General features: G+C 42.9%; 1 protein-coding gene across 1 annotated transcript in view; it reads left to right on the top strand.

Moving 5' to 3' along the window:
* Positions 1 to 1,640: 1,640 nt before the first annotated feature.
* NSUN7 (NOP2/Sun RNA methyltransferase family member 7) overlaps positions 1,641 to 11,487 on the top strand; it is a 52,972-nt gene continuing 43,125 nt past the window's right edge. Inside the window, 2 exon segments of the mRNA XM_077814595.1 lie at positions 1,641 to 1,938; positions 10,828 to 10,886. Of these exon segments, the coding sequence (XP_077670721.1) occupies positions 1,641 to 1,938; positions 10,828 to 10,886 (357 nt within the window).

The raw sequence follows: 11,487 nt of genomic DNA, 5'->3' as shown, positions 1-11,487 counted from the left end.
ATATATGCCTCAGTGTTCATGGTACAAGGAGACTTTTATATTGGTGAAACAAATTCATTCCCCCCCAGTAAACTTGAAAATACTTAATTCAGACAAATATAAATATAAGATAGTCCTCAAAGGTGTTATAGGAAGTTAGATAATAGGACTAAGAATAGCTGTTGGACTAGAGAAATTAACTGAAAAGCAGCCCCTCTCTCTCTATTAAAGTGATTGAATAGGGCTTCTTGTGAGCTTAGCTGACTTTCCTGGTGCATGTACAGGAATAAGGGATACCTGGGAGGCTATAGGGAAGCTTTAAGGCTGGCTCCCACTCACTGCCCCACAGTGCACGCTGCCTGGCTGTCTCTGCACATACAGCCCAAGGAAGGGTGGGCAGAAAGCAGAGCAAGAAGAAGTGGTTGCCCTGTAGGGCTCAGCACAGCTGGGAGAGGAATGGCTCCCAGCTGCCAGGATGTTGGGGGTCGCTTTCTAGCTGTTGCTTTGCTCTCTGCTCTGGGCAAGCTCAGCACTGCAGTGAAGAGGAGCTGGAGCCAATGCCGTAGGAGGCTCCAGGGAGGTTTTGGGGCTAGCTCCCACTCACCGCTCTGACAGTGGGCTACCTGGGCGCTCCTGCACACGCAGCCATAGGGAGGTTAGAGGGAGCCAGTGAGCAGAGCGGGGACCAGAGGAGTGCCCCTGCAGGGAGGAGGAGAAGCTGGGGTATTGGGGGTCATCTTCCTCCAGCCATGCTGATCTGGGAGCTCTGTTGCTCCCCCTACCTGCAGGGCAGTTACTTAATCCCTGCTCCACTTTCTGCCCCCTCCCCAGGGCTGTATGTGCAGGGGCACCCAAGCAGCGTGCACTAAAATTTGGCTGTGCTCTTGTGACCAGGAAGTAGCTCTCTTTGCAAAAAGCTTCTTCTGATCAGTCTCAGCTGAAAACCCTGCAGGCTCTCTGATTGTCTGCTAAACACCGATCTGCAAGCATGCTATGAGCTGCTCCTATTTGCAAAGGGGATGTGTGGCTTCCCATTGATTGCTGTGTAGACATATCCTTATCATGCAGGTTTGGTCCCTATGGAAACTGTCAGCTAAAATAGATCTTGGGTGTGCGTGAGCCACAGCTGCACAAGCCCAGTGCTTATAGGGACCACTCCTGCTTCCTGAGTGTCCTTGCACACCCCTATCCCAGGATGTGAAGATTGGAGCAGGCCCAGCCATCTCTCAATTCCTTCACCAATACAGAATTTCACAGGATTAGGACTCTGTAGAAGCAAGGAATGAGGGCAGATCTTGGAATCCATGTGGACAACCTATTTCAAAGAACCATGGTTATTATAAGGTAATTTTGTCTGCATTTATTTATTTATAAAAGTAACTTGTATTTTTTAAAATAATAAATAACACTTTGACTTTCACATTGGATAAAGTTGAGTATGTGTCAAAGTTAAGCACCTGTATTCATTTTTACAGGTTTGTAGCCTAGATCAGAAATTTTAAGTATTTCTATTAAAAACCATAAAAATGAAGAGAAACAGTTTAATGAAACTGAAAACTGATTTTTAACTTAATTTTAATACAGATTTTTCTTTTTTTTGCAGAGACAGTGGGATTCTGATTTCTCAAATCTTATTGTGCTGACAAAGCAACAGGGAAAGAATGCCAAGTTCCAAAAGTAACTTCTTGTTGCCAAGTGACATTTCAAATTTCCAGGAAATGGCAATATCAAATGAGAGAGAGCCTACTGAAAAGAGTACAGCAAGTCTGATTGAGAACAATGGCTATCAAGACTCTGTATACATAAATGCAGCTAAAATTTTTCAAGGCATTCGTAATGAAAAGCCTCAGGATAAAATATTGGTAAGGTATGGTAATGAACTAGTGCCATCCCTACCAGATTTTAAAGATGAATGTTCCCAGCGCTCATCCTATGAACTGGCGTTTAGTGCTCTGAAATGTAAGTCGAAACTCTTTCCCCATATCACTAGCAGAAATGATGCAGTGCAGAAAATATACAAAAACTATATGATGTATTTAGGTCATGTATATCGGTATAATCACTTTTATTGATGGGCAGGAAGGATGGTTCCATAGTTAGGCTGCTAACCTATGAATCTGGGATTACTTTACTTGGAGATTAGTTTTAAATTAACTAGTTTCAGAGTAACAGCCGTGTTAGTCTGTATTCGCAAAAAGAAAAGGAAGTGAGCTGTAGCTCACGAAAGCTCATGCTCAAATAAATTGGTTAGTCTCTAAGGTGCCACAAGGACTCCTTTTTTTTTTTAAATTAACTAGAAACCCAGGACTGTTGAAATTGATGGCTGGTTGTAGACAATGTATTGGGAAGCAAGGTGGGCTGTAGTCTTTATATGAGAGAGCCAATGTGTATATTTGATCAGCCATATCCAAATGCTTTGGCAGAAACCCTTTTTGTCTGTTAAAGTCTGTTTGTGAATACTGTACAAATTCTTGTTAGAAAGCAAGATAATGCAAAACAAAGTACTTAGTTTTCATTATTTAAGTTTTTGGTGCTGTTTCCTGTAAAGGAAAGTGTGAATTCTGTCCATTTCAGTAATAAATAAATAAATACATTTTACTCCCCCTACAAACCAAACATGCTAAATTGACCATTATTAACTGAATCAATCATCCAAATTAAGAACCTGATTCTTCCCCTCCCCTGTGTTATTCCTGCATGGGAACAGGGACACTGATTTTGAACTGAGAAGTTGATTTATGGGTTCTTCCATGTGGTAGGAAGGGTCGGGATTTGGCTCATGGGGAGTCGTATGAGATTTGACCTTCAAAATATGGGGAGGTGGGATGAATGGGGGGACTGAGTGGAGGCCAGGACCACAGATTGTCTTTGTCTCCACACTGCCTTCTGTCATACCTAGCCCTGTAAGAATATAGCTGGCTACTATATGCCAAACCTTATCAAACAGTGTGGTAGGGTACATTCCTTATCTTGATGCCAGGGTCATATCCGGTTGATTGGCTAGCGCTATGAAGACCCGCTCTAGACTAATGCCAGATTACCTGTAGACCACCAGCAAGACTCAGGGAGGGGCACCTGACTGAGCAATTACTACTGCTCCTTGCTCAGCATCTCTCTAACTTTGCTACTTTATGCTCATAGATGTGCAACGTAACAAGTCTCTCTTCTTCCCCTCCCCCACCCCAAACAGACAATAGCTTAAAGAAACTATCAGTTTGAGATACACTACATCAAATTAATCTGAATTAAAAAATAGAGGCTGAAAAATAGACCTGTGACTGTTTTGTTAGAGGAATCCTCCAAAACCACCCTGTAAGTAAGAGGGGAAATAAAATAAAATGGACAGTCTATTAAACATAAGAATAAATTAAAGCTGCATCCTCACCAAAGTGGAGTTCAAGTATTCGTATTGTTTGGCCACTTGTAAATAGTGTCAACTAGTTTTGTTCAGTGTTTGTAGGCTTGTAGCAGTATCTTCTCAGTTTATAGCTGACACTTTTGCTGCGTCCTTTAGTTGTACTTTCACATGTAATTTCACTCCTTTTTTGTGACTGAAAAAACAAAAATGCAGAAGTCCCAGATAACTAGACTACAAGAGAGAGAAACCTTTCCAAAAGAAAACAGAGTAGAAAAGAGGAAAAAAATTAACAATGGCTGAACTGGCAAACATGGCATTTCTCTTTAGAGGCTGAACAAATGACATGATAGCTTGTTTCTCTCACCAACAGAAGTTGGTCCAGTAAAAGATACTACTTACCCACCTTGTCATGCTAGTCCACTGTCCTTGCAATGGCCAAAGGTAGGTGTTTCCAAGAGTTATGTTTTGTGTCTGTACTTACTCCAAAAATAGTGAGACCCATGGGGGAGAGATCCTGGGCACTGGCATTTTCTGTGGGATTTTAACAGTAGATGGTGACGGGCTCAGCACTTTGCAGGATTTGGTTCAGTATGACTGCATCACAAAAGTGAGTCAGTGTAAAAAATGAGAAACCATTTAGTATCCATGGGAACTACCTAAAACATGTGGTGAGATCAGGTTTCTGTGGATCAAATAGAAAAGAGTAATTGTTCCTGACCAAATGCTAATAAGAAACTTTCACTGGGTAAAATTCAGAGGATATAGTAGCTCAACAATAGAAATGTGAGGAGAAGAAACAGAAGTGCATTCCTTCTCCCTGCTGCTACTGTGACCTTTTAATCTGAAATATGTAGCATAGGCATCTTTCATCCAGCTCTCAATCTAAAAGAAGGCTAAGAAACTGTTACTCTCTATTCTTGGTGATGCAGTGTTGCTTCTAATGTAGGAACAAAAATAATTCTTAGTGGTGAGGGGAACAGAGTGCCAGAAAACACAATTAACACAAACTATAGTAGAGAACATCTTAAGGCTGTCTTCTGCCAACCTTCTTCTCAAAAATCTTGTGCACTACATGTGAAATTAACTTAAGCACACTCAAGATAGGAACAAACAATTACTAACAATGGAAATTGCTTGCTGGAAAATTCAAAAACTGAATTATTCTTCACTGCCTTATGTATAACCAGGGGTTAAATTGTGAGTTGCATTGCATGGGTGTTAATGGAATGGGCATGGTAGAAAAGAGGGGTAAGGGAAGTTTATCCCCTTGGATTTGGCCGGCCGGCCATCCATCCAGAAGAGGCGGAGCCAATACCTCTTCTCTTCCAATCTGGTTAGCAGAGCTTGGCTGGTCCAGACAAGCAATGCCCTTTAAAAGGATGGAGCTGAAGTCATTTGTGCATGTGCTATAGCAGTGCTTTCAGCGGTTGTTGTGCCTGCGTTGGGCACAATACTTCTGCCCAAACCAGCATGCAAAACAAAGATAGTGTGCTGTTTTCTGTAATGAGTAGATGTCTACTGATCCTAAACTGTGAGTCAGAGGTCTGAACTGCAGTGATTTCAGTGAGGGAGACTAGCAAACAGATTAAGTCATGGAAGGAAGAGACTTTGCCACCAATCTTTCATTGAAGCAGCAAAAAATAACAAATAGCAAATCTGACACCAGATGCCTTTGGCCCTGAAGAAGAAGCCAAACAAAAGCAAAAGGATTGATGACTTACTTACTGAAAAAAGAAAAGGAGTACTTGTGGCACCTTAGAGACTAACCAATTTATTTGAGCATAAGCTTTCGTGAGCTACAGCTCACTTCATCGGATGCATACTGTGGAAAATACAGAAGATGTTCTTATACATACAAACTGGGGGGGAGGGAGGAAAAAACAAGGGGAAATAGGTTACCTTGCATAATGACTGAGCCACTCCCAGTCTCTATTCAAGCTTAAGTTAATTGTATCCAATTTGCAAATGAATTCCAATTCAACAGTCTCTCGCTGGAGTCTGGTTTTGAAGTTTTTCTGTTGTAATATCGCAACTTTCATGTCTGTAATCGCGTGACCAGAGAGATTGAAGTGTTCTCTGACTGGTTTATGAATGTTATAATTCTTGACATCTGATTTGTGTCCATTTATTCTTTTACGTAGAGACTGTCCAGTTTGCCCAATGTACATGGCAAAGGGGCATTGCTGGCACATGATGGCATATATCACATTGGTAGATGCGCAGGTGAACGAGCCTCTGATAGTGTGGCTGATGTTATTAGGCCCTGTGATGGTGTCCCCTGAATAGATATGTGGGCACAGTTGGCAATGGGCTTTTTTGCAAGGATAGTAGGTTCCTGGGTTAGTGGTTCTGTTGTGTGGTATGTGGTTGCTGGTGAGTATTCACTTCAGGTTGGGGAACTGTCTGTAGGCAAGGACTGGCCTGTCTCCTAAGATTTGTGAGAGTGTTGGGTCATCCTTCAGGATAGGTTGTAGATCCTTAGTAATGCGTTGGAGGGGTTTTAGTTGGGGGCTAAAGGTGACGGCTAGTGGCGTTCTGTTATTTTCTTTGTTAGGCCTGTCCTGTAGTAGGTGACTTCTGGGAACTCTTCTGGCTCTATCAATCTGTTTCTTCACTTCCGCAGGTGGGTATTGTAGTTGTAAGAATGCTTGATAGAGATCTTGTAAGTGTTTGTCTGAGGGGTTGGAGCAAATGCGGTTGTATCGCAGAGCTTGGCTGTAGACAATGGATCGTGTGGTGTGGTCAGGGTGAAAGCTGGAGGCATGTAGGTAGGAATAGCGGTCAGTAGGTTTTCAGTATAGGGTGGTGTTTATGTGACCATCGTTTATTAGCACTGTAATGTCCAGGAAGTGGATCTCTTGTGTGGACTGGTCCAGGCTGAGGTTGATGGTGGGATGGAAATTGTTGAAATCATGGTGGAATTCCTCAAGGGCTTCTTTTCCATGGGTCCAGATGATGAAGATGTCATCAATATAGCTCAAGTAGAGTAGGGGCTTTAGGGGATGAGAGCTGAGGAAGCGTTGTTCTAAGTCAGCCATAAAAATGTTGGTATACTGTGGGGCCATGCGGGTACCCATAGCAGTGCCGCTGATTTGAAGGTATACATTGTACCCAAATGTAAAATAGTTATGGGTAAGGACAAAGTCACAAAGTTCAGCCACCAAGTTAAGTCAAGTTAGCCGTGACATTATCGGGGATAGTGTTCTTGACGGCTTGTAGTCTATCTTTGTGTGGAATGTTGGTGTAGAGGGTTTCAACATCCATAGTGGCCAGGATGGTGTTATCAGGAAGATCCCCGATGGATTGTAGTTTCCTCAGGAAGTCAGTGGTGTCTCGAAGGTAGCTGGGAGTGCTGGTAGCGTAGGACCTGAGGAGGGAGTCTACATAGCCGGACAATCCTGCTGTCAGGGTGCCAATGCCTGAGATGATGGGGCGCCCAGGATTTCCAGGTTTATGGATCTTGGGTAGTAGATAGAATATCCCAGGTTGAGGTTCCAGGGGTGTGTCTGTGCGGATTTGATCTTGTGCTTTTTCAGGGAGTTTCTTGAGCAAATGCTGTAGTTTCTTTTGGTAACTCTCAGTGGGATCAGAGGGTAATGGCTTGTAGAAAGTGGTGTTGGAGAGCTGCCGAGCAGCCTCTTGTTCATATTCTGACCTATTCATGATGACAACAGCACCTCCTTTGTCAGCCTTTTTGATTATGATGTCAGAGTTGTTTCTGAGGCTGTGGATGGCATTGTGTTCTGCACGGCTGAGGTTGTGGGGCAAGTGATGCTGCTTTTCCACAATTTCAGCCCGTGCACGTCGGCGGAAGCACTCTATGTAGAAGTCCAGTCTGCTGTCTCAACCTTCAGGAGGAGTCCACCTAGAATCTATTTCCCCTTTCTCCCCCCCATTCCTCAGACGTTCTTGTTAAACCCTGGATTTGTGCTTTAAATGGCCCACCTTGATTATCATACACATTGTAAGGAGAGTGATCACTTTAGATAAGCTATTACCAGCAGGAGAGTGGGCTGAGGGGAGAGAAAACCTTTTGTAGTGGTAAACACCCATTTTTTCATGGTTTGTATGTAAAAGAACATCTTCTGTATTTTCCACAGTATGCATCCGATGAAGTGAGCTGTAGCTCACAAAAGCTTACGCTCAAATAAATTGGTTAGTCTCTAAGGTGCCACAAGTACTCCTTTTCTTTTTGCGAATACAGACTAACACGGCTGTTACTCTGAAATCTGTCATTACTTACTGAAGTGCTTAATATTTAAATCACAAAACAGATTAATTCAAGACGTACCTGCCATGGCGTGTGGCCCGGGACCCCCACTGGTATGGGTGGGGGCAGTTTGGAGGAGGCGGCAGAGGCAGGGGCCAGGGCAGGGCTCTGCTGCTTCCGCCACAGGTGCCAGCTGCTGCAGCTCCCATTCGCTGGGAACCACAGCCAATGGGAGCTGCGGGGGCAGGGCCTGTTGGCACTGGCAGCGCAGAGACTCCTCTGCCACCTAGGATCTGCAGGAGGGCCATGACAGTGGGAGCCAGGAGCCCCCCACCCCGAGGTAAGCATCCCCTGCAGCCCCCAACCCCCTGTCCCTAGTCCAGAGCCCCCTCCCACACACCCAAATTGCTGCTGCTGGCCCAAGGCCTGGCTGGCTCAGGCAGCCCCTGAGCCAGTACCAGCCACTGCAAAAGTCATGGAGGTCAGGGAAAGTCACGGAATCTGTGACAGACTCAGAGCATTATCTATGAGATGAGAAAATAATTAATTACACCTCCTCTTGTCCCTTTGCTACTGAAACCAAGGGAAGGGTATTCATCAAAACAAACAGTGGCTGTAAACCAGGGGTTCTCAAACTGGGGATCGGGACCCCTCAGGCGGTCGCGAGGTTTTTCCTGCCAGCCTCCACCTCCACCCCGCTTTGCCTCCTGCTTTTATAATGATGTTAAATACATTAAAAAGTGTTTTTAATTTATAAGGGGGGGTCGTGCTCGGAGGCTTGCTATGTGAAAGGGGTCACCAGTACAAAAGTTTGAGAACCACTGGTCTAAACCATTCTTCTACTCCTGGGGGAAATTCTGCGCCAAAAAATTAAAAGTTCTGTGCACAATATTTTAAAATTCTCCCTATTTTATTTGTCAGAATAATACAATATAATCACACCAGTTTCGTTTATTTTTGGTCATTTATTTCAAAATACCTGTGAACAAGTATGTCTAACAATACAAACAACAAATAAGATTCAGGAAACGTTCTTTTGACAAATAGATTCCTCACTAGGCACATTAATACAGAACTCTGAGTAGTAATTCATTTAAAGTGCAATACAGAACTGTATTTCCCACACCCCTCAGAAGCAGTGCAAAGGCTTTGGGGGAGTTAGGGGTAACGGAGGAGCTGAGGGAGAGGGAAGTAAATTGCTGGGAAGGAGCCTGGGTGTGAACGTGGAGGATTGTTGAGTATGGGTGGGAAAAATATGGAACAAGTTTTTTGGGGGGGGCAGGGAGGGATTGTTAGGGAGTTTCCCCCATGCAGACCCTGGCTGACCCCTAGTCTCTCCAATTCAGTCAGGCACATCTGCCCCTGTCCCCTTGTGTTCCTGCATCCCACGTGTTCTTGCACCCTTCTCCATATGTGTCCCACTCCCCCCATCACCCTGTGGCCTTGCACCCCCTCCTCGTGTCCCCATGTGTGTCTGTGCTCCCACTCAGCCTCCCCCCGTGGCCCTGCGCCTCCAATCCCATTCAGCCCCTGCACCAGTCTGTCCTCCCCCACTAGCTCTTATGAGCCCCTGACCTCACCTGGCAGGCACTGCAAAGAAGGCAGGCTCTTTCTCTTCTTTAGTTGACTGGGAGCTGCTGCTGTGTTCTTTAGCCACGGTGCCCTCTGGTGGGCAAAAGGCGGAACTGCAGCAATGTTTCAGCAAAAACTTTTTTTCTGCACAAAAAATTGAAAATATGTGTGGCGCATTAATTATTTAATCCCCCAACAGTAATTCTCCTCACTCTTTGGTTATGATGGGTTACAAGACACAGGTTGCATTTGGGTGGATAATTTTTTTATTTGATATGTTTAAGGTAAATGTTGTATTATCGTGAGTACTTGTTTCCTGAGACATCTGTCACTGCATACCCTTATATATTGAGAGTGCAATTTAGCTGAATCATTTTAGGCTTCCAGACTAGACTGGATAGTCTTCTCACTAGCTAAGAATACTACTATGTCCTGGAGAATGTCTTCTCTTCCTCTTGTCTCTTTGCCACCACCCCAAAAATATACCTCAATAGAAGAAAAACGAAGGTGTCTCAGCAGAAATTAGGAAGTCTTTTTAGGCTTCCAACTGTGCACCTGTTATTTAAGAGTGAATAAATGACTCATGGTTCAGTATGAACAGAATCCTTTAATAAGGTATTACTTAGTGTAAGGGTGCCAGAACTGAACAGTCTACTTCATTGTAAATTAGCAAGAGCAGCAATTTTCCCAGTGTGAAGTGAGGTTCAAAGATAGCAGCAGGAGGCAGGGCTTTCTTGTCCTTTCATTTGCTTTCCTGTTGAGAGCAAGTCCAACAGTGGGCAAAGCTGACTGAAGCCACTTAGTGATGTCAAACAACCGTGCAGTAGCAACACATTTGAACAAGTACCGGCACTGTTTCATGCTTCCTCTCCTTTATGGGAAAAGAAGTCTTTAATAGTCATGCATACTATTCCATTACTAATTACCATTGTGGATTTAGTTGAGTCAAAGGTACCGAGAAAAGTATTCTCTCCGTGGCAGGTGTGTGATTTTTTTAAAAGTAATATGCAGGTACAGGGCAGTAATACAAAGATTTTCTTCTGTAGAAAATAGGTTTATAAGTGCCCTGAAAGAAAAAGGTCTGAAGCAGCATTACGGGATTGTGCATGCTCGAGCTGGGAATGTCGTCTACCATTCTCATTCCCAGGGTTCCTCAGAAGTGAAATTGAGTGAAATTCTGGCCCCATTGATGCCAATGATGTCAATTTTGCCATTGACTTCAGTGGGGCCAGGATTTCACCCTATGTCTCCAGAAGGGGGAGAGAACTTAAGCCATCCCCACTCTTATAGCTCATAGTGTATATGGCAGACAGGCATCTTTGCCTTAGGGAGCCACTATTGGGAAGTCTATGAAGTAGAAATAGCTATAATGAAATACTTGAGGGATCAAGACACCTATGTAACTTTCATATATTTCTCAATTTAAGCATTTAAGTTGTACATGAAACCTAATGTACATTTTTAAATATTTTGCCCTGAAATTATAATACTCTGACATGAGGTCACATCTGAATTCAGCTACCTTGATATTTTATTTTTTGCAGTAAAAATTGTACTTTAAGCAATATCGAAAGATTTTAACAACTTACTATGTCTTTAATCCATTAATTTATTTTTCAGTCTTTGCCTTGATGAATTTTATTGACTTATACTTCAGACTTTACAGTATTGTAGAAATGTATTTAACCAGTATTTTCTTCTCTTGCAGATCAAGATCTACTTGAAAATATATTGTTAGATAGCTGCTTTTACCCATGTCAGTCAATAGTAAGTAACATTCTGTTAGAAAGTAAGCTACTTTATAATGCAGTTCATTATTATATGTATCTAGCATCTTTTTCATTCTGAAGGATACTGAAGTACTTTAAAATCATATTTTACATTTTGAAACTTCATACAATTTAGACCTGTTATTTCGCCGGGCTAAATTTTCAACTGTGTGTGCAGGGGTGTGTGGGGGGAAGGGCAATTATAAATGCATACAAGAGAAAAATAGTTGTACAAAGGAACCCACTCATACTGAAGACTCAGCCATTTATGCTGGCCATATGTAGCCATGCTTCAAGTTTTTGTAAGGGTTTGACAACTTTGAATAGCCAAAAGGAAAAGGTGTACTTGTGGCACCTTAGAGACTAACAAATTTATTTGAGCATAAGCTTTCATGAGCTACAGCCGCTGTAGCTCACGAAAGCTTATGCTCAAATAAATTCGTTAGTCTCTAAGGTGCCACAAGTACTCCTTTTCTTTTTGTGGATACAGACTAACATGACTGCTACTCTGAAACCTTTGAATAGCCAGAATGTTAAAGGAAATACTTAAACTAAGACGTTTGAAAATGTTCTAAAGCTTATTATATTCTTAATTTTGA

The sequence above is a fragment of the Eretmochelys imbricata genome, chromosome 4 (assembly GCF_965152235.1).
Source record: "Eretmochelys imbricata isolate rEreImb1 chromosome 4, rEreImb1.hap1, whole genome shotgun sequence".
In the NCBI taxonomy this organism is placed as follows: Eukaryota; Metazoa; Chordata; order Testudines; family Cheloniidae; genus Eretmochelys; species Eretmochelys imbricata.
Note: the sequence above shows the minus strand (reverse complement) of the source record. Positions and strands in the feature narration are given on the sequence as shown.